Source organism: Coregonus lavaretus (assembly GCF_964263955.1).
Source record: "Coregonus lavaretus genome assembly, chromosome: 3".
Lineage (NCBI taxonomy): Eukaryota > Metazoa > Chordata > Actinopteri > Salmoniformes > Salmonidae > Coregonus > Coregonus lavaretus.
The window spans coordinates 57,697,200-57,721,130 of NC_139990.1; the positions used below are offsets into that span (position 1 = coordinate 57,697,200).

At 42.2% G+C, this 23,931-nt stretch overlaps 1 protein-coding gene across 1 annotated transcript; it reads left to right on the forward strand.

Annotated features, from left to right (window-relative positions):
• Nucleotides 1–2,968: 2,968 nt before the first annotated feature.
• LOC311114340 (sodium- and chloride-dependent transporter XTRP3-like) lies at nt 2,969–23,535 on the forward strand (the record flags this gene model as incomplete). The annotated part of the gene is made up of 11 exons (XM_084157179.1): nt 2,969–3,095; nt 8,927–9,067; nt 11,466–11,557; nt 11,853–12,080; nt 15,819–15,929; nt 16,099–16,340; nt 16,983–17,145; nt 17,950–18,154; nt 20,388–20,547; nt 21,205–21,370; nt 21,619–23,535. The coding sequence occupies 11 exons, from the start codon at nt 2,969–2,971 to the stop codon at nt 21,784–21,786; spliced, it is 1,803 nt and encodes a 600-aa protein (XP_084013305.1). The 3' UTR covers nt 21,787–23,535.
• Nucleotides 23,536–23,931: the final 396 nt, after the last annotated feature.

Below are 23,931 nucleotides of genomic sequence, written 5' to 3' on the forward strand. Positions count from 1 at the left end.
GAGGATGTGACCAGTTGAAAGCTCACCATGGTGCAGACTGAGACCAGTTCTGGGTTACAGACAAGAGGATATGATGTTGACCTCCCGCGAGCCGCTCTTGCTAAATTCCACATCTGTCGACAAAACATGCCCCCTCTCCCCCAACCCCCCTCCTATTGTAAATATGCAGGCTGGGTTGCTTTTCTGTACTGCGTTTTCTCTTTCCTTCAGATATTCTCCCTCCTTCCTCCACCCCAATGATCACGCCACACCAGTCCTGTAGGCGGCTTCCTTAACTGTCCAACTAGGACCATTATGAAATCCCAAATAAACACAGCTAATGCATCAGAGAGGGGGATGTCATCTGGGACAAATAGCAATGCATTTGTGTTATGTCAGTGGGGAGCAAGGGAAAACAGAATTCAGCTCAATTGTACAGCTGTGAACCCCACTCCGACCCCCCGCCCTCCTCCGACCCCCAACCCACCCATAACCAGTCCTGCTGTTGCCTCCAACATGGTCACATGGCCTCCCTCCACGAGGCTCCAGTCCCAACTGGACAGCTCCGACCATTAACGCCTGCTGTGTCCCATTTAGGGCTGAGATGTGAGGTCTACACCTGTCGCTGGCTGAGCAGAGCCCTATCTCCCACCAAAACGACGGCCCCTGCATCCCCTCCATCCCTGACAAACCATTCCACCAGCCGCAACCTTATATGGGCCGGATTCAACAACAGTTAAGTGGGATGTGCAGCAAGCAGCAAGCAGCAAACCGCACATGCACCCTTCAGGCGTTCATTGCACAACCAGTTTTACCCCCATCTGAGACCCTAGTTTGAAGTGGATGAGTGATGGAATATTGTCACAGTAGGGATTCTGAAACATATGGTGATAATTGTGTTAGACTTGTTCCTAAGCTATTTGTTTCAATTTCAAGTTTTAATGTCATGTGCACAAGTTTAGTGAAATGTATTTTTGCAAGCTCTAAACCCAACAATGCAGTGATCAATATCAATGTAGTACTAAAAAATAACATAAGGTAGAACAAAAACACATGAGAAATAAAAATAAGAAATAAGAAGAACACGAGAAAGCAAGAAGCTATATACAGGGTCAGTTCCAATACCATATGTACAATGTGCAGGGATACTGGAGTGATAGAGGGAGATATGTATAGGGTTAAGGTGACTAGGCATCGGGATGTATGATAAACAGAGTAGCAGCAGCGTAAATGAAGATTATATGTGAGTGTGTGTGCATGTGTGTAGAGTCAGTATAAATGTGTGTGCATGTTATGTGTGTGTTCGCGTGTCAGTGTGTGTGAGTGTGTAGAGTCCTGTGAGTGTGCATAGAGACAGTGCAAAAAAATTGATAAATACAAGGGTCAACCAGTCAAGATGCTCTCAATGGTGCAGCTGTAGAACTTTCAGAGGATTTGAGAGCCCATGACAAACTTTTTCAACCTCCGGTGGGAGAAGAGGTGCTGTCGCGCCTTCTTCATGATTGTGACCGTGTGTGTGATTTTGGAGCCTGAGGAACTTGAAACTCTCGACCCGCTCCACTGCAGCCCTGTGATGTAACTCTAGGTTACTGTCAGAGTGTACTGTATTTGTCCCTCTTGTATGTTATCAAGCTCTCGACCAAAGCTCTTTAGGCCTAACCTTGTCCCCAGGCTCAATTGCTAGAGAGAGAGAGCTGGCTGGTGGACGAGATTACATTAGACCATGTGTTTTAGACTACCTCAGCCTTCTCCGGTGGTGGTGACCAGAGGCCTTGCTTTGATCCCTCGCTCAGGTGTTTAGGACCCTGGCCGTGACCCTCTCCTCCTCCAGTCTCCTCAGGGTTATGTTTGTTTCCCGTAGAGGGTCCAGTTTCCACAGGCCTCAGAAGGCTGGGTGTGTGCAGTCAACACACCTTAAGGTCAGAGTCAGTGGATGCATGGTGGCAAGGTAAGAGGGGGTTTCAGGGAAATCTGCAGATAGACACAAGGTCAGCGAGGACATACCCATGCAGGACATCCTCTCTCTCTCTGATTGTCTCGTTTCACCTTTCTTTTGGTTCTATCTTTCATCCTTTTATCTGTACTGTATCGTCACTGTGTGTGCATATATTCACTCATTTTTCTGTGTACAATTTCACTGTCTCTCATCTCATGATGATTTTTCCTTTGCATTTCTTTTTAATTTAAATGCAATAAAACTGTAATGGAAATGTCCCTTTTTAGATAGAAGAATGTGCCTTACCGATTGACTTCTTACAGAAAACAACTATTTGAATCATTGACACCTTAACACTGTGGTTGGGCTGTTTTTGCACAGCAGACTCCAGTACTATATTTCAAGTTGTATGAATAGTAAAAAGGAAAATAAATACATTATCTCCACAACCCTGCCTTCATGACAATTTGCAATAAATAAAATAAATAACTATAAAATCCGTTGCACATAAGCTATTGATTGGCAGGCCATTCCAGCACTGAATCTTGCACTATGAAGTCCATTGTACAAAAGCAAACACATGCTATCTGAAGCCTACCCTATGGAATATAAAAGGTATTGGCGACGGTCCACTATCTCTATGACAGGCTTATAAACTCAGGTTTTTAAGAAGAGCTGTGAAAATCAAACGTTCACCTGGGTTACGTAAATTCCAATAAACTCTCTAGCCTATGTCTACCTATTAAAACATTAGGCCCTCCCTCTCAAGTAGGGCGACCTAGTTAGAATGGGCAAGCGCTCTATAAACTCCATGCTAGTTCTTCAATCATTGCAAATGTGTCTGACTCGAACAGCCTCCTGTTGAAACACTTTCCCTGTTTCCCATAGGACGCTGTCATTGGATTTGTTCTATTATCCAGACAGGAGTGCCATCCCTACTCCCGGTACATCAGACTAAGGCTTGCTGACTGTCAAGGTTGTCCACTCGCACTGCACTGCCACCGACTCGACCGGACCTGCAAATTGGCTTGATTGTGTGCTCAGGACTCAACGATGGGGAAGGACGACGCAAGAGCAGAGTGGGACAATCCCATGCAATTTGTCCTGGCGTGTATATCATACGCGGTTGGACTGGGAAATGTGTGGCGTTTTCCATACTTGTGTCAAATGCATGGCGGGGGTAAGCAATATTTATTTATTTATTGTTTTCCGACAACAGGTGCCGCGCAGAGCCTAATTTAGGGTTTCATCCATAATATATTGTACATTTAGGCCCACAGTTATTTTTGATAAAATATCGAACTGCAATATTTGACCCTATTTAAAATTAATGAATACAATTAGTGTTTACTGATTGAAAGTTGTAATGTAGGCTATATGAATAGCCAGTCAGTGCCCAATTTATTCACCTTTATCCATGCGCAATGGCGCACTGATCTTGTGCGGTTGTAGAATGGGTTAGTTATTATTTTACCCTGGGTGAAACGTTATCAGTTTATTATCCATTTACAGGGAATCTGAAAGCTTACCATATGGTTGTTAAACATTTCTAATGAGTGAAGGTGTTACTGTGCAGCTTTTTGTTCTCTTCCTCTAAAAGTTAATGGTGCAGGAAATGTGCAATGTTTTTGAAAAATTCTCTCACTTAGTTGTTAGTTCAATTAATATTTTTCATATTCCTCCCCATAAGTCACTGAGAACAGTTAGTCCACTCAAAAACAGAGGGTATGCATGTACGAAAGCCCATACATAAAGGAGCTTTCAAAAGCACACGCATAAAATAACTTTCCACTCCAAGTTTGGATTGATTCAGAGCCCACTTTTAACCCTTAACACGCCCATTGTTTGTCACAGAATAACAATGGATCAGCATTTGCTTTTGTATTTCGCTTTTAATGGTCTCAACTGATTACAACATTTTACAATTAGTAGCCTAACAGTCAACAGGTGTTTATGTTGTGTTCTTCCATTCATAGATTCCTAGAAAATTTTCACATACAGGAGACTCCTTGATGCCTCGGTTGCTTTAAGGCCCATATGTCCATTCCATAAATACAGGTGTGGTATGCTAGTAGAGTTATTGTGTATTTATTATTGTAGAGTTATTGCCTTAATGTAACTGTCCAGTAAAAAAAAAAAAACTAAGTTAATATTCTGTTAACTCATACCCATATAATGTTGTTGTCTCGTCCTATACTCGTATTTCAAAAACACTCAACTCAAACTTGTATCTCAAACAGACAGTTTCAAAAATGCTTGCTATTTCCTCATCGAGTATCAAATCAATCAAATCGACAACAAAAAATGTCACATCCTTCATACACAACAGGTGTAGACTAACGGTGAAATGCTTACGGGCCCTTCCCAACAATGCAGAGAGTAATAACAAGAGGAATAAATACACAATGAGTAATGATAACTTGGCTATATACTCAGGGTACCAGTACCGAGTCGATGTGCAGGGGTTCGAGGTAATTGAGATAGATATGTACATATAGGTAGGGCAAGTGACTAGGCAACAGTATAGATAATAAACAGTAGCAGCAGCGTATGTTATGAGTCAAAAGAGTTAGTGAAAAGAGGTCAATGCAGATAGTCTGGGTAGCTATTTGGTTAACTATTTAGTAGTCTTATGGCTTCCATAAGATACAGACTTGGTACAGACTCGGTGTATCGGTACCACTTGCCGTGCGGTAGTGGAGAGAACAGTCTGTGACTTGGGTGGCTGGAGTCTTTGACAATTTTTAGGACGTTCTTCTGACACCACCTGGTATAGATGGCAGGGAGCTCATCCCCAGTGATGTACTGGGCCGTACGCGCTACTCTCTGCAGGGCCTTGCGGTCAGATGCCAAGCAGTTGCCATACCAAGCAGTGATGCAGCCAGTCAAGATGTTCTCAATGGTGCAGCTATAGAACCTTTTTAGGATCTGAGGGTCCATGCCAAATCTTTTCAGCCTCCTGAGGGGGAAGAGGCGTTGTCGTGCTGTGTTGGTGTGTGTGGACCATGTTCATTCCTTAGTAATGTGGACACTGAGGAACTTGAAGCTTTTGACCCGCTCCACTACAGCCCCTTCGATGTGGATGGGGGCATGCTCAGCCCTCCGTTTCCTGTAGTCCACGATAAGCTAATTTGTCTTGCTGACGTTGAGGGAGAGGTTGTTGTCTTGGCACCACACTGCCAGGTCACTGACCTTCTTGCTATAGTTAGTCTCATCGTTGTTGGTGATCAGGCCTACCACCGTCGTGTCGTCAGCAAACTTAATGAAGGTGTTGGAGTCATGTGAGTACAGGAGGGGACTAAGCACATACTCCTGAGGGGCCCCCGTGTGTTGAGGGTCAGCGTGGCGGATATGTTGTAGCCTACCCTCACCACCTGGGGCCAGCCCGTCAGGAAGTCCAGGATCCAGTTTCAGAGGGAGGTGTTCAGTCCCAGGGTCCTGAGCTTAGTGATGAGCTTGTAAGGCTCTATGATGTTGAACGCTGACCTGTAGTCAATGAACAGTATTCTCACATAGGTGTTCCTCTTGTTCAGGTGGGAGAGGGCAGTGTGGAGTGCAATAGAGTGCGTCAGCTGTGGATCTGTTGAGGCGGTATGCGAATTGGAGTGGGTCCAGGGTGTCTGGGATGATGGTGTTGATGTGAGCCATGACCAGCCTTTCAAAGCATTTCATGACTACAGATGTGAGTGCTACGGGGCAATAGTCATTTAGACAGGTTACCTTGGCGTTCTTGGGCACAGGGACTATGGTGGTCTGCTTGAAACATGTAGGTATTACAGACTGGGTCAGGGAGAGGTTGAAAATGTCAGTGAAGACACCCGCCAGCTGGTCAGTGCATGTTCTGAGTACGCATCCTGGTAATCCGTCTGGCCCCGCGGCTTTGTGAATTTTAACCTGTTTAAAGGTCCTACTCACATTTCCTACGGAGAGCGAGATCACACAGTCATCCGGAACTGCTGGTGCTGTCATGCATGGTTCAGTGTTGCTTGCCTCGAAGTGAGCATAGAAGGCAATTAGCTCCTCTGGTAGGCTTGCGTCACTGGGCAGCTCACGGCTGGGTTTCCCTTTGTAATCCTTGACATCTGACGAGTGTCAGAGTCGGCGTAGTAGGATTAGATCTTAGTCCTGTATTGACACTTGGCCTGTTTGACGGCTCATCAGATGTCGTAGCGGATTTCTTGTAAGTGTCTGGATTAGTGTCCCGCCTCTTGAAAGCTGCAGCTCTAGCGTTTCTGTGTGTGGGGTAAAAGTGACCTAGAGTTTTGTTGACTCTAGTTGCACAGGTGACATGATGGTAAAAATAAGGCAAAATGGATTTCAGTTTCCCTGCATTAAAATCACCGGCCACAAGAAGCGCCCTCTCTGGATGTGGATGTTCTTGTTTGCTTATGGCCCTATACAGAGCGTTGAGTGCGGTCTTAGTGCCAGCATCGGTTTGTGGTGTATGATGTCATACTAATGAGCAGGGTGAGCTGGCCAATCAGCAGTCTAGAGGAGGATGAGCTGGCCAATCAGTGGTCTATTCGCATTCATATTTTTAATGACCGATATACACCCACACCATTCTGTTGTTGGAGTATGCCCACACCACCGGAGGTTGGTGGCACCTTAATTGGGGAGGACGGGCTCGTGGTAATGGCTAGAGCGGAATAGGTGGAATGGTATCAAAAACATCGAACACATGGTTTCCATGTGTAAGTAATTGAAGTGTTTCATTCCAAAATGCTCTATATACATTTTCTGAAATGTTGGTAAATTAGGTCTTATTGTTTAAAGAATTTATGAAAGAGATTGGTGTGTTATTTCACCATCTAATCAGGGCATGGGCTTGTTCAATGACAGACATGTATTTGTTTAAAATCTATCACTTGATGGTTTCATTTAAGAGAAACAAATAATCCTGTTTTGTTGCAAAACGCGAGAAATAAGTACTACTGCTAGGTTTTACACAGTTAAATGTGACAAATAAGGAAACGTTTAATAAAGAACTGTACAAATGATACATTTGTGAAATCAATATTATTATTTTTAATTTAAAAAATGAATCACTATAGTAATGTGAGATCTGTATGTAAAATATTTACATTTGACATTATAGTAATCTCTTATCCAGAGCGACAGTTAGTGCATTATGATAGCTAGGTGAGACAACCACATATCACAGTGAAATATACAGGATACGAACATTCCATTCCAACTAAACAATGGATACATAGTGTTTTGCTAATAAAAAATAAATAAATAAATAATACATATCTAAAATATATTCATAACAAAACGGAGAAAAGTAATATTTTACACACACACATGAAGGTACCCATAAGCAATCATGTTTTGGTGAAAAAACACAAATGTGAAAAATGTGTGGATATAGCATTTTGGAACGAAACTTCAATTATAGGTCATATTTCATAGAATTCTGGAAACACTGGACAGTTACTTTAAGGCAATGCCCCACCAACTTGACACTGACAGAGATAAGATGACGGAAGAAAAATACACTTTAACTACCTCATGAAATTCTACCTCATGAAATTCTACCTCATGAAATGGTATACCTTTGTTGTTCTACCTTATAAATTGTTCTACCCTTGTTGATTTAATATTTGCAAGAATGCATGCCCCCCTTGAGGCGACTTGCATGCCCCTATGAGGCTCTGGTTTAGGAGAAGCTGCTCAATACTAATAATCTACATCAGGCTTACACGTAATGACAGGATTTCAAGCATATAGTCATCAAAATGACATGTGTGACAACCAGTACAGCATGAGTGTGGACAAATGACAGGAGGTCCCAAAAATGATCATATTTACAAAATGAAATGTCCCTCTCATTGTTAAAAGATCGCAAGGTAAAACAGAAAGATGGGACATTAGGGGTTAGGGGTCTTGCATAAACATATTGAGGACCCCCTTAAGTTCTATATTATGTTATCATTGCATTGTGCATTTTGTATTTTACAGTGTTTAAAAAAATAATTTGGCAGAGTGTAAATAATCACCTGATACACATTACAATAACATGATTTTACAATCATGTTTTTCTTGTGCAACAACTTGAGGAATCTGAGATCACAGTACAGGAAAAGCTATTTATTCCAATACTTCCAACTATTCCAACTTCCATCTAATCCTTATCCGATTATACAAGCTGTTTCTGTGTGAACACTCATTCACAAGGGTTCATTACAATCAAAGGAAGGTAGCATGAAGCATCTGAGAGCTAGAAGCATGGAATCTTCCATCTAACTGCTAAATTAGGGACAATTACATGCAATTTTTTACCACTATGTTCACCCACTGAATTAATTAATTAATTAATTAATTAATGAACGGACGGATGGATGGATGGACGAGTGAATTAATGAAGGAGTGAATAAATGAATTCCAAAACGGTTCCAAGCCATTACCTGGTGCAGTGACTGACCCGTCTCTAGACTCGCTTTGACCTTGTGTTTGTGTCACTGAGCATGTCCCCAAGCTCCACTGTCGCCCTCACCCACTGCCCCCTTCACTCCCTGCCCCCCTGCCTGCTTACTGTAATTACTGTCAACGACTTAGACTAGCAGGCTGGAAATCACAGGAGACAGGTCACTTTGACCCAGGCCAGACAGTTTTTTGTGTGATTCCTATGAATACTGAGAAAGCCAGAGAGAACAGAACCCAGTAGAAACATGAATGAAGCTTTGTTTAGATGTTAGACCCTTGATCAAAGAATAGTGAAGGAAGCACTGTACTGCACTGCACCCTTTCTTTCCATTAATATATAGGGAGAAGAAATATGCAACAGAATACAAGGACCGAGACCACATTCATTATGTAAATAAAATAGAACTATTAAGAATGAGAACACATTTTCTGGGTGTCATGTGAATCTGAAGCTCAGTGCATTACCTTATAGATCATGTGTGTGTGTTTGTCTCTGCTACTGCAGGTATTGTACAAGTGGGTTTCTTTTGTGTGTTTTGAATGGTAAAATACACTGTATGTGTGTCCTTTTTCTGTCCTCAGGTGGGTTCCTGATCCCATACATGCTCATGCTGGTCCTGTTGGGTGTACCCTTGTTCTACATGGAGTTAGCCATTGGCCAGAAGATGCGTCTGGGCAGCATTGGAGCATGGAGAGCTATTAGCCCCTATCTGGGGGGAGTGGGTGAGTACTGAATATATACAGTACCAGTCAAAAGTTTGTACACACCTACTCATTCCAGGGTTTTTCTTTATTTTTACTATTTTCTGCATTGTAGAATAATAGTGAAGACATCAAAACTATGAAATAACACATATGGAATCATGTAGCAACCAAAAAAGTGTTAAACAAATCGAAAAATATTTTATATTTGAGATTCTTCAAAGTAGCCACCCTTTGCCTTGATGACAGCTTTGCATACTCTTTGCATTCTCTCAACCAGCTTCATGAGGTAGTCACCTGGAATGCATTTCAATTAACAGGTGTGACTTGTTAAAAGTTAATTTGTGGAATTTCTTTCCTTCTTAATGCGTTTGAGCCAATCAGTTATGTTCTGATGAGGTAGGGTGGTTATACAGAAGATAGCCCTATTTGGTAAAATACCAAGTTCATATTATGGCAAGAACAGCTCAAATAAGCAAAGAGAAATTACAGTCCATCATTAATTTAAGACATGAAGGTCAGTCAATCCGGAAAATGTAAAGAACTTTCAAAGTTTCTTCAAGTGCAGTTGCAAAAACGATCAAGCGCTATGATGAAACTGGCTCTCATGAGGACCACCACAGGAAAGGAAGACCCAGAGTTACCTCTGCTGCAGAGGATAAGTTCATTAGAATAACTGCATCTCAGATTGCAGCCCAAATAAATGCTTCTTGGAGTTCAAGTAATAGACATATCTCAACATCAACTGTTCAGAGGAGACTGCGTGAATCAGGCCTTCATGGTCGAATTGCTGCAAAACAAACACTACTAAAGGACACCAATAAAAATAAGAGACTTGCTTGGGCGAAGAAACACGAGCAATGGACATTAGACCAGTGGAAATCTGTCCTTTGGTCTGATGAGTCCAAATTTGAGATTTTTGGTTCCAAACGCCGTGTCTTTGTGAGACGCAGAGTAGGTGAACGGATGATCTCTGCATGTGTGGTTCCCACCGTGAAGCATGGAGGAGGAAGTGTGATGGTGTGGGGGTGCTTTGCTGGTGACACAGCATTCTGCAGCGATACGCCATCCCATCTGGTTTACGCTTAGTGGGACTATAATTTGTTTTTCTACAGGATAATGACCCAAAACACACCTCCAGGCTGTGTAAGGGCTATTTGACCAAGAAGGAGAGTGATGGAGTGCTGCATCAGATGACCTGGCCTCCACAATCACCTGACTTCAACCCAATTGAGATGGTTTGGGATGAGTTGGACCGCAGAGTGAAGGAAAAGCAGCCAACAGGTGCTCAGCATATGTGGGAACTCCTTCAAGGCTGTTGGAAAGGCATTCCAGGTGAAGCTGGTTGAGAGAATGCCAAGAGTGTGCAAAGCTGTCATCAAGGCAAAGGGTGGCTACTTTGAACAATCTCAAATCTAAAATATATTTTGATTTGTTTAACACTTTTTTGGTTACTACATGATTCCATATGTGTTATTTCATAGTTTTGATGTCTTCACTATTATTCTACAATGTAGAAAATAGTAAAAATAAAGAAAAACCCTTGAATGAGTAGGTGTGTCCAAACTTTTGACTGGTACTGTATATATATCATTTATTTATTTATTATTATTAATAATACTTTTTTGGACAGAGGACACTGCACATAGAGTGCTGCACATGTATGGGTGCACACTGCCATTGAAAAAAGTACATAAACTTGCCTATAATTTATCACACACATATTTAAATATATGGTTTTGTTACATTTAGGCCAGTACTACTGTGTCAAATGTACAGTGTTGGGGAAGCTAAATATAGTTTATAGTTTAAGCTACCAATATATAGTTTACTTAACTAAAGTTACTTTGAAAAAGTAGTTCACTACATACAAACTACTTTGTGAAAAATTACCATATGTAAATCTGAAATGTCATCGATTACAAATTGCAAGAACAGTTCACTTTGGGGTCTTTTGTTAACAAAATGTGTAATTTAGCCTATTAAACACAAAAATGATGTTTCAAGTGAGAATTAGGCAGGTCTGAAGAAAGGAAAGTATTGCCTACTTCACCCATATTTTCTATTCTTTTTGCAAAAAATGTAGTGTGTAGTTCCAGTAGTTAACTACACCACTACCTGGCAAATAAGTAATTAACCAGAGGGTTCTACATGGAAACCAAATGGGTTCAACCTGGAACTAAAAAGGGTTCTACCTGCAACCAAAAAGGGTTCTCCTATGGGGACAGCCGAAGAACCCTAAAATGTAAGCTACTGTAAAAAGTAATTAAATTACTAGTTGAATTACATGTAGTTTACTTCTCCCCAACACTGCAAATCTATTTCAACAACCAAATAAAAGTATCCTCATCAAAGATGCAAATGAGATATTATCTGCTTATAGTTTAAATAGATATGTTCTTCTCTCTGCTGGTTCCAGGTCTGGCCAGTGTTGTGACCTCCATGTACCTATGCCTCTATTACAATGTCATCAATGCATGGAGTTTCTGGTACCTCTTCCATTCATTCCAGGTTAGTTCCAGTCTCACAATGGCAAAATTATATTTATTTTCGATAGAGCAATTCAAAGTATTTGACCTGCATTCAGATGTATGATGTGATCATAAAATGTAGACAATCTTCAATAAGTTGTTACAATCTTATTACAAGCTGTATCAACAGGCTCACTCAGCTTTGAGGACAGACTATTGGTGTTGTGCAGACTGTTTTGTTTGGATCTTTAGAAGATGCAATTCTTTGTTCTATTGCTATCTGTAACGTCCTGTGCCTGACCTGACCTGTGCTGTTTCCTCCCACTCTGCTCCAGTCGGTCCTGCCATGGGCAGAGTGCCCGATTAACAGCAACCTGACCGGCCCTGTGGAGGAATGTGAGCGGGCCACGCCCACCCAGTACTTCTTCTACAGAGAGACCCTGGACATTTCCGGGTCCATCGAGGAGAACGGAGGGATCCACATGGGACAGGCGCTCTGCCTCCTGCTGGCCTGGATGATTGTCTACCTGTTCATCGTCAAGGGGGTCAAGTCCACCGGGAAGGTGAGAGGTCAGAGGTCAGCTCGGTAACGATGGACAGGGTCAAGACAGTTATGGCACCCTTATGTCATGCAAGCTGCAGATCTAGTGGATGTAGGTCACTATTGTCTCCTATGTCATAAGGTACAGTGAGGGAAAAAAGTATTTGATCCCCTGCTGATTTTGTACATTTGCCCACTGACAAAGAAATGATCAGTCTATAATTTTAATGGTAGGTTTATTTGAACAGTGAGAGACAGAATAACAAAACAAAAATCAAGAAAAACACATGTCAAAAATGTTATAAATTGATTTGCATTTTAATGAGGGAAATAAGTATTTGACCCCCTCTCAATCAGAAAGATTTCTGGCTCCTAGGTGTCTTTTATACAGGTAACGAGCTGAGATTAGGAGCACACTCTTAAAGGGAGTGCTCTTAATCTCATCTTGTTACCTGTATAAAAGACACCTGTCCACAGAAGCAATCAATCAATCAGATTCCAAACTCTCCACCATGGCCAAGACCAAAGAGCTCTCCAAGGATGTCAGGGACAAGATTGTAGACCTACACAAGGCTAGAATGGGCTACAAGACCATCGCCAAGCAGCTTGGTGAGAAGGTGACAACAGTTGGTGCGATTATTCGCAAATGGAAGAAACACAAAATAACTGTCAATCTCCCTCGGCCTGGGGCTCCATGCAAGATCTCACCTCGTGGAGTTGCAATGATCATGAGAATGGTGAGGAATCAGCCCAGAACTACACAGGAGGTTCTTGTCAATGATCTCAAGGCAGCTGGGACCATAGTCACCAAGAAAACTATTGGTAACACACTACGCCGTGAATATAAGTGTCTGGAACTCTATCGGAGGGATGCAACACCATTCTTACACGAGAAATTCCATAATTTTGTGTTTTGTTGATGGTGGTGAAAACGCTGTCATAGGCGCCGCTTGCAGAATCTCCCATAAGTGTTTAATTGGGTTGAGATCTGGTCACTGAGACAACCATGGCTTATGGTTTCCATCGTTTTCATGCTCTTCAAACTATTCAGTGAACCCTCATGCCCTGTGGATGGGGGCATTGTCATCCTATGGGGGAATAGCCATGGTAGCCAAAATAATGGCCTGCCCAGCATGTTTATACATGACCCTAAGTATTATGGGATGTTAATTGCTTAATTAACTCAGGAACCACACCTGTGTGAAAGCACCTGCTTTCAGTATACTTTGTATCCCTCATTTAGTCAAGTATTTCCATTATTTTGGCAGTTACCTGTATCTTTACTGAGCAGAGGAAAACAGTCAGCTGAGAGGTGACCTCGATAACAAAGAAAAGGGTCAAGAAAGTTCTTCGTAATGGCGAGACAAGGTACAAACTGTTCAAGACTCTTATATGGTCAGAAAATTGTCCATCAAGGCAATGGTGAATAAAACAATTAAAGTTTGTGGCTGCAGAGTTTGCTAACTCAGAATGATGGGGCAGGGGAAGCAGATCCAATGGATCTTTACTGAACTGAGGAAAACATCAGCTGAGAGAGTGAGGGGGCCTCATAGGAAAGTTTTGAAAACCTTGGCCTACTTCATTACATAACTATCTAGAGTGGGAGTCTCTGAGGAGACAAGCCAGGGTGAAAGTAAAGAATACTGTGTCAACACAGACAGAGAACTGTTTTCTGGTCTGCTGTTCACAGTGCATTCATGGCAGGGCCGGGGTTATGGGCGGGCCCTAGGGTGCCTGGCCCGCCCTGTCGTACCTCCTTGCCCATCCGAATAAAATATAGAAATATGAATAATTTATTTGACCGAGACGCGCACTGACAGAAAGACGCATCAATCTCAGATAAAGCATCCGAGGAAGCGAAACAGCACCCCTCTGTCTCCGTATGTGTAGACCATGTATTTGATGCTGTCTATACAAAAGGAGTATGGCATGTTTTACTTTTTCAGGCCAGACAGCATCAGATACATGGGCAAAATTTTTACATATACATTTTTACATTTTAGTCATTTAGCAGACGCTCTTATCCAGAGTGACTTACAGTAGTGAGTGCATACATTTTCATACTTTATTTCCATACTGGTCCTACATATAGTAAGACAGAGGCCGCTGTTTGCTTGCTAGTTTCAGCAGAGAGGAAGAGGCGACGCAAGAGGGCTCACTCTCGCCAAACTCTGTCCTGAATAAGCCCAATGTGTTTCTATGGGCATAATATGCAGACCTAAGCTTGTCGCCTGCATTCCTGCCTTTGGGACAACGACTCGCATTGTTAGGGCGGAGACATGAGAATCTCGTCATTATATACAAATCTCTGGTTTCAGCCACTGTTCGGATGCTGGCTTCCCCTAAAGTAAATTGATGTTTTGCCAAAATTATATAATTACTCCTGTCTAAATGAAATCATTAAAAATACTTTACCAGAGAGCTTGACTTAGCCACATAGGATCATTAGCTTCTTCATTTTTTTAACTAGCTGTGGATTGTTTCAAATCACAAGTGCATAGGCTTATATCTCTCTCCAGAATGCATGTACTCAGCTCTCAAGAATGTGCTCCAATGTCTCCCAACAATTCTTGAACATTCATTGTTTTATTGTGCGAATTGTTTGCCCTTTGATTGTTTATTTTGATAAATTCGCCATTACATACAGTATGTAACCAGTAGGCCTAATAAAGGTACCGTTAATCCCCCGTCATTTGGTTACATACATTTCTGTTAATGCATGTATTACAGTCATTTACCGTTCTCATTCTTGGAGTGGAAACGTTTGCAGAGTTTACAACCTGCTACACTTCTGAGAAACAAGTTTTTGTTTATTTTTTGTTTGGAGTGCTCCATGTGAGCAATTAGCATGTGTATGGTTTCTCTGTCATAATTTGAGGGAGTGCACATGTCTGAGCACGCCAACCTGCTGAGTTGATACAATGTTGCACTTCACTGTGCTACGCCACTGGAAACAGGCATAGTAGAGAGATTAATGCGATTAAAAAAACAGAATTTTCAACAGGATATTTTCTACAGTTTTTATTTTACTTTGTTGACGATGGAGGTTATAGGTCTACTGCTGCATTGGCCTATAGGCTATCTCTGAGTTCCATGTGCTAATTTCTTTAGCCGCCAATGGATCACAGTGTATCAATGTGTCCATGTGGCAAAGGCTGGTGCTCTTGCATTAGTTGCAGTTTAACTTTGAGATTTGTATTATTTAAATGAAACTGTTCCATGAAAAATAACTGGCACGCAGATGGGTAGAAATGGTAGGATAAATTGTAAGCTTCCCCAAACTTGAAACTCACAAGCTGTCTATGATCTTTATTATAACGCGCAAGCGCATGCACACAGGAGGTCCCGTGAAAACTGATTCGTTCTGATTCGTTCTGGCACCGGCCCTGATTCAAGGGGCTTTTGATATTGATATGATCTCTCATCTAAAATGACCTAAAAGAGGTTCATCAAATCAAATCACATTTTAATCGTCACATGCTTTGTAAACAACAGGTGTAGATTAACAGTGAAATGCTTTCTTATGGGCCCTTCCCAACAATGCAGAGAGAAATAATAGAAAAGTAATGACATCGTTATCAATTGATGGAAAGATATACACAAACAAGTTCACTTTCACCTACAACTTCACAGTAAATTCAGCGAGCAATGTTATAAAACCGTGGGAAAAGTGTGCCAAATCTGTGTTAGCAAACAGGCAATCAGTGCAGCATAGATGAACTTTGACCCTGAATCCTCCTGCTGTTTCTGCCCTCTCTAGGTGGTGTACTTCACAGCCACCTTCCCCTACCTGGTCCTCATCATCTACCTCATCCGTGGGGTCACCCTTCACGGAGCCATAAACGGTGTCAAGTACATGTTCACGCCTAAGGTATGAATGGTTAGATGAATGAAATAACGTTATTGAGCCCCAATAACCTCCGTTTTCACAGCCAAGGTATGGTGGCTCATGGACATTGTTCTGTTCTGTTTAATCATGCTTTACATATGTGTGTGTGCTACTAATGTGTGTGTGTGTGTGTGTGTGTTTGCTGCCTCAGATGGAACAGCTGGCCAACCCCACTACGTGGATCAACGCGGCCACTCAGATCTTCTTCTCTCTGGGCCTGGGCTTTGGATCCCTCATCGCCTTTGCCAGCTACAACCAGTACAACAACAACTTTGAGAAGCAGGCCATCGTCGTGTCCATGGTCAACAGTGGCACCTCCATCTTCGCCAGTATCGTCACTTTCTCCATCTATGGCTTCAAGGCCACCTTCAACTACGAGAGCTGCCTGGAGAGGTGAGGCCCTGGGTGGGGTCGCGGCCTGGTTGGTTTTCTCATTGACTTTTGCATTGAACTTTCAACTCAGAGTAGTAGGTGACACCAGTCAGCAGCACTCAGCAAGTAGAAACGTAAACAATTCTAGGTCAAACATATACAATTAATTTAATGTCTGTAGACTGTAGCAGTTTCTGCAGACATACAGATGGAACAGATGGCAGGTGCTTGGACTTGGGAAGGCATTATAATCTAGATCAGCAATGAGAGGAATTGTATAGGGGGCTAGACATACTGTATGCTTCAGATCAGAAATGCCCTTTCCAGTGGTGTAGCACAGCCATTAATAATGTCATAAGCCATGGCAAAATGTTTAGAATGACAGGAAATTAGCTATAAAACTGCAAAATCTTCTTTCAACCTCATGGCAAAATGCGTAGAATAGCAGAAAATGTGCTTTAAAACTGTAACATTTTCTCTCAGCCTCATAGCAAAATGTGTAGAATAGAATGATATTAGCTATAAAACAGTACATGTTTCTCTCTGCCAGTGGTGTACCGCTATAAAACAGCACATGTTTCTCTCTGCCAGTGGTGTACCGCTATAAAACTGCGCTACACCACTGGCCCTTTCATGACACTGACATTTCTCGTCTTCTCCCAGGGTGCGACTGCTGCTCCTGAACACCTTTGATCTAGCAGAGGACACCATCAGTCTGGAGAATGTCAACCACTGGATCGCTGAGCTGAACAGGACATACCCAGAACAGTTTGCCAGTCTGGGAGGTAGGCTGGAGACCTGTGACCTAGAGGCTGAACTAGACACGGTAGGTAATCATGATGACACACAACTCAAATGAACTAATAAACTCAATAGAACTTAATTTACTACCTCTCTTAGGGCTCGATTCAATCTGAATCGGGGAAGTTCTGCGATATAGCGCGACTGAAATTTAAAGGCAATGTTCCCGTGTTCACGGAGACTGCATTCAGGGTAAATGCTGCATAAATCGACTCAATCTGATCTTACCTTTACATTTCAACCGCACTACAGCGCAGAACTTCCACGATATGGATTGAATCGAGCCCTTAATCTAACAAAATACCTCTGGTTTCCTGCCAATATGTAAAGGCAATAAAAACTTCTCTCACCATTCTATAAATGTTTAATCTTTTAGTCATAGTTCAAAGTCACCTATTCAACTTTATTCGACTCTGTAGTGGTGGTAGTGAGATGTGGCAAATATCATTGGCTGTTGCAGTTACAATTAATGTTAATATTTAATTGTCAATGCTCTCCTGGATTTTCCGTTTTGTCCATTCCACTTATGTTTCCAATGGACAAAAGCAAAAAATAAAACACTGACTTTAGCCACTTGAATAATAATTTGCGCTATGCAGGACTGAATATCCACTAAACTCTCTCTCTCGCTCTCGCTCTCTCTCTCTCTCTCTCTCTCTCTCTCGCTCTCTCTCTCTCTCTCTCTCTCTCTCTCTCTCTCTCTCTCTCTCTCTCTCTCTCTCTCTCTCTCTCTCTCTCTCTCTCTCTCTCTCTCTCTCTCTCTCTCTCTCTCTCTCTCTCTCTCCCTCTCCCTCTCCCTCTCTCTCTCCCTCCCTCTCCCTCCTCTCAGGCTGTTGAGGGTACTGGCCTGGCCTTCATAGTGTACAGTGAGGCCATTAAGAACATGCCCGTGTCTCAGCTGTGGTCTGTGCTCTACTTCATCATGCTCCTGCTGCTGGGCATGGGCAGTATGCTGGGCAACGTCATCGCCGTCATCACCCCCCTCAGTGACTTGAAGTTCATCAACCGCTACATGAGCACCAAAACACTCAATGGTGAGAGAGAAGGGGTGATGAGGAGGTTTGAGCTAATGTGTGAACATTAAGCTAGTTTTAGGGTTGAGGTTGGGGGTAAGGGTTGAGCTAAGGTGTGAACATGAAGCTAGGGTTAGGGTTGACTCGGGCATGTCTTGTTCTTTAGGTTGGTGTGTCTGTTCTGCCTGCTGCTTGAGTTAGGTGTGTGTGTGTACAGTGAGGGAAAAAAGTATTTGATCCCCTGCTGATTTTGTACGTTTGCCCACTGACAAAGAAATGATCAGAAATGATCAGTCTATAATTTTAATGGTAGGTTTATTTGAACAGTGAGAGACAGAATAACAACAAAGAAATCCAGAAAAACGCATGTCAAAAATGTTATAAATTGATTTGCATTTTAATGAGGGAAATAAGTATTTGACCCCTCTGCAAAACATGACTTAGTACTTGGTGGCAAAACCCTTGTTGGCAATCACAGAGGTCAGACGTTTCTTGTAGTTGGCCATCAGGTTTGCACACATCTCAGGAGGGATTTTGTCCCACTTTGCAGATCTTCTCCAAGTCATTAAGGTTTCGAGGCTGACGTTTGGCAACTCGAACATTCAGCTCCCTCCACAGATTTCCTATGGGATTAAGGTCTGGAGACTGGCTAGGCCACTCCAGGACCTTAATGTGCTTCTTCTTGAGCCACTCCTTTGTTGCCTTGGCTGTGTGTTTTGGGTCATTGTCATGCTGGAATACCCATCCACCACCCATTTTCAATGCCCTGGCTGAGGGAAGGAGGTTCTCACCCAAGATTTGACGGTACATGGCCCCGTCCATCGTCCCTTTGATGCGGTGAAGTTGTCCTGTCCCCTTAGCAGAAAAACACCCCCAAAGCATAATGTTTCCATCTCCATGTTTGACAGTGGGGATGGTATTCTTGGGGTCATAGGCAGCATTCCTCCTCCTCCAAACACAGCGAGTTGAGTTGATGCCAAAGAGCTCAATTTTGGAATCATCTGACCACAACACTTTCACCCAGTTCTCCTCTGAATCATTCAGATGTTCATTGGCAAACTTCAGACGGCCCTGTATATGTTTGAGCAGGGGGACCTTACGGGCGCTTCAGGATTTCAGTCCTTCACGGCGTAGTGTGTTACCAATTGTTTTCTTGGTGACTATGGTCCCAGCTGCCTTGAGATCATTGACAAGATCCTCCTGTGTAGTTCTGGGCTGATTCCTCACCGTTCTCATGATCATTGCAACTCCACAAGGTGAGATCTTGCATGGAGCCCCAGGCCGAGGGAGATTGACAGTTATTTTGTGTTTCTTCCATTTGCGAATAATCGCACCAACTGTTGTCACCTTCTCACCAAGCTGCTTGGCGATGGTCTTGTAGCCCATTCCAGCCTTGTGTAGGTCTACAATCTTGTCCCTGACATCCTTGGAGAGCTCTTTGGTCTTGGCCATGGTGGAGAGTTTGGAATCTGATTGATTGATTGCTTCTGTGGACAGGTGTCTTTTATACAGGTAACAAACTGAGATTAGGAGCGCTCCCTTTCAGAGTGTGATCCTAATCTCAGCTCGTTACCTGTATAAAAGACACCTGGGAGCCAGAAATCTTTCTGATTGAGATGGGGTCAAATACTTATTTCCCTCATTAAAATGCAAATCAATTTATAACATTTTTGACATGCGTTTTTCTGGATTTCTTTGTTGTTATTCTGTCTCTCACTGTTCAAATTAACCTACCATTAAAATTATAGACTGATCATTTCTTTGTCAGTGGGCAAACGTACAAAATCAGCAGGGGATCAAATACTTTTTTCCCTCACTGTATGTGACTAACAGGTGTGTTGTCCCATCCTACATTTTACATTTTTGTCATTTAGCAGATGCTCTTATCCAGAGTGACTTACAATTAGTGCATTCATCTTAAGATAGCTAAGTGAGATAACCACATATCACAGTCGTAGTGAGTACATTTTTTCTCAATAAAGAAGTTATCATCAAAGTCAGTGCTTGTAGGAAAAGATAAGTGCACCTTTTCTTTTGGGGGGGTAAAACTGAGATGTCTTATTTAAGATACTATTGGAAGAGATAGGGTTTCAGACATTTTCGGAAGATGGGCAGGGACTGTCTTAGCATCGGGGGAAGCTGGTTCCACCATTGGGGTGCCAGGACAGAGAGGAGCTTGGACTGGGCTGAGTGGGCCAATCTTCTAGGTTTGGTGTGTGTGTGTGACTAACAGGTGTGTTGTCATATCCTGTAGGTCTGGTGTGTCTGTTCTGCCTGCTGCTTGGCCTGGGCTTCACCACCCGATCTGGGAACTACTGGTTCACCATGTTCAATGACTATGGAGCCACCTTCTCTCTGCTCTTCATCGTCCTCATCGAAGTTATCACCGTCTGCTACATATATGGCATCAAAAGGTGTGTGTGTGTGTGTGTGTGTACAATATTGACAATGAAGAATGACTCATTTCAGAAGCTTTCTAAGCATCATCACCTTTGCTGTTCGAAATCAGAAAAACTAACATCTTGTTGTTCAGTACCTTATCTCCAAGAAACAATAGTTGAGCTGACATTATTTGAAACAGTTTCTACTCCAGAATGTGTAGCCCTACTGCAGTTTTGTTAGCAGCCAGTAGTTAAATCTTTAAAGTACCTCATAAAAGCTGTATTGTGTCCAGTAATGCCAAACAAAACTTAGCATAATCATCCACAAATACCTCACATTTCTTTCACTCTGCTCTCAGGCTTTTGTGTTGGCTGTACTGTAGTTTTTTAAGTTGGGCTTGTACTGTTTATTAAAAGCAAAATGGCTTATGAAGCATAGAAGCAATGTCCTTTGAATGTTGAAGGAATGTTGAAACTAAAATACCATGGTTGTCTTTTGCCCATCCAAAATATATGAAAGTATTTTAAGGAAGGGAAAGGGGGATACCTAGTCAGTTGCACAACTGAATACATTCAATCAAAATATGTCTTCCGCATTTAACCCAACCCCTCTGATTTAGAGAGGTGCGGGGGGCTGCCTTAATCAACATAGTCATCATGTCAATGCTCCTGCAACCTTTCCCTCTCCAGGTTTGAGAAGGATGTAGAAGACATGTTAGGTCATCGTCTTAACTGGTACTGGAAGATCATGTTGGCAGGAGTCAGTCCCATCCTTCTCATCGCACTATTCATCTTCTACATCATCAACTACATCCAGGGAGGAACGCCCACATACCAGGCCTGGAACAAAGAACTGGTAAGACCTCTCTTTTTATCTCCAATATCTTATCAATAACCCTGATATTACACTAACAAGCACAGCACTCGCCCAGAAAACTGGTAAGATAAGATAGTACTTTATTAATCCCCAAAGGGGGATTTGATTGTACCAGTCATACATGAATGAAAGAAAAGCACTGGCACAGACTATGCTGCTTCGGGTTTATTCATGCACCCAGATACAATGTTGATCCCTGCCTGTCCTGTTGTCTCCCTCTCCTCCAGGGGAAGTCTGTGGTGACGGAGTATCCTCCCTACGCCCAAGCCTTCATCGGCCTCCTCCTAGCCTCCTCTGTCTGCTGTATCCCTCTGACGGCCCTCTACGCCTACTGTAAGAAGAGGAACCTGGCCAGTGGGAAGAGAGAGCGCACTGTCAGCACTGTGTCAGCGTAAAGACCGCCGTATTGGTTGACAGACGGAGTGACACAAGGTAGAGCTGTTACATTAGGGCTCTGAGACTGACTGGACCCACTAGTTTTAGGATCGACTGATCGACAGCCTACCGTCCGTATCATGGTTGTCTTAACAGAATAGGACCTCAAGCCAAAGGCCCTCTTTCTCTCACCGGGGCAGGCTGGCTCGCCCGCTGTGCTGCTGGTGGACAGACTGGCAGACCTGTACCTAGCATTAGGCCTAGTCGTCCTTTGGCATCTAACACTTACTGGGAGATAATAGTGAACTTTTGTATTTTGATTAGTTCTATCAGTATTATTGTAGTTGCGGTTCTGAGCAGGGCTTAGAACTACATCCAAAATATTTCAGAAGTGAAGAACTAACAAATTATCTTGTCAATGGTTTATTGCATTGTTTAAAGGCCCAGTGCATTCAAAACCGTGATTTTCCTGTGTTTTATACATATTTCCAGGCTATGAGGTTGGAATAATACTGTGGAATTGGTGTAAGAGCTGTTTGGTTGGATGGAGCTTGATGACATCACCAGGTGGTAAATTAGTTAATAGACCAATAAGAAAGAGAGTTCCAAACCTCTCTGCATATAACAGCTAGTTTTACGTTTTCCCCTCCCTACTCAGACCACTCCAAGACAGTCCTAGCAAAATTCTTGCTTGAGAAATTACTCTTTGCTCAGATGCTATTTTGGTTTCTTTTTGACCATTTTAATTGAAAACAATCACAGTAAGGTACTTAATTGTTACCCATAAATGATTTGATATTGAGATAAAAACGGCTGCATTGGACCTTTAATGTTTATCTTTCAGTAGCAGATTTGTGAGACACAGTGTGTCAAGCCTCTTTATTTAAAGCTCCACAAAATGTTTAAGATATTTTTTCCCTTAAATTTCAGTATGGTGAAGTATTTTGTATCCCATTAGTATACTGTAGATATTCTGTAGATTACTCAATGAGTTGTGAGATATGTTGAGTGCCTGGATGTACAAGGCAGACCTTTGTCTGACTCGGTTATGACAGTCGGATTGGTGATAAATGACCAAGAACTACTTATAGCAATAGCTGTATGTGATATAGTGTTTGCAAACGTACTGATAATTTCACATATAACGATGACCAGGACCAAGACCATATCAATACCTATGGGCTTTGTTGTCAATCCACCATCAGTGACTTCTTACCAGGATCATAGTGGGGTGCAATGTAACAGAATGTTCAGATAGATATATATTCTGTAGAACAGACACTATTCTCTGTCATATAGAATAGGAAATCGTGTCAGCTCTATAGGAAGAATTTCTTTCTGCAACGTTCCAGAACGTTTCACCTCCTGAACGCTTAAAAGTTTATGTGCTCTTCTATATAGAAAATATTGTAGTGTTGCACTGCTGTCATAGAATCCACATCAACACAGCCCAATGGCTATGCAACAATGTGCTGTGCATATTCACGAACCAAAAACAAAATGTAGGCCTACTCTTTTTACAGTCAAATGTATGGGTTTGCACAGAAACAATTGCCAAACATGTAATAATGTGAGCACTTTTAATGTGAACAATTTCAAACCATCCATTTACAATAATGTAAACAGTGTGTAAATATATGTGTACTATGTTGAGTACAGAATGTTGTTAGTGTGAACCAAGTATTCTTTTAACTGTGTACCACAATGATGTGTTCATGTTTTGTACGTAGTATTTTCTATGGTGAAATTATTAAAGACATGAAGACATGAAGACATTTGAACCATTGGTATGAGTGAACAAGATACACATACAGCAGTCAGCCTGTTGCAAACCAGGCATTTCATTCAGTCCTACTTGCTAGTATCCAGCAAGGATGACACATTTCAATGGTATGAAATCTGTTTTTTTTTTACTGCTTGGTTTGACAAGCTATGTACTTTATAATACCATTGGATGTATAGACCACAGAACTATACTGAACAAAAATATAAACGCAACATGCAACAATTTCATAGATTTTACTGAGTTACAGTTTATATATGGAAATCGGTCAATTGAAATAAATAAATTAGGCCGTAATCTATGGATTTAATATGACTGGGCAAGAACGCAGCCATGGGTGGGCCTGGGAGGGTATAGGCTCACCACTTGGGAGCCAGGCCCA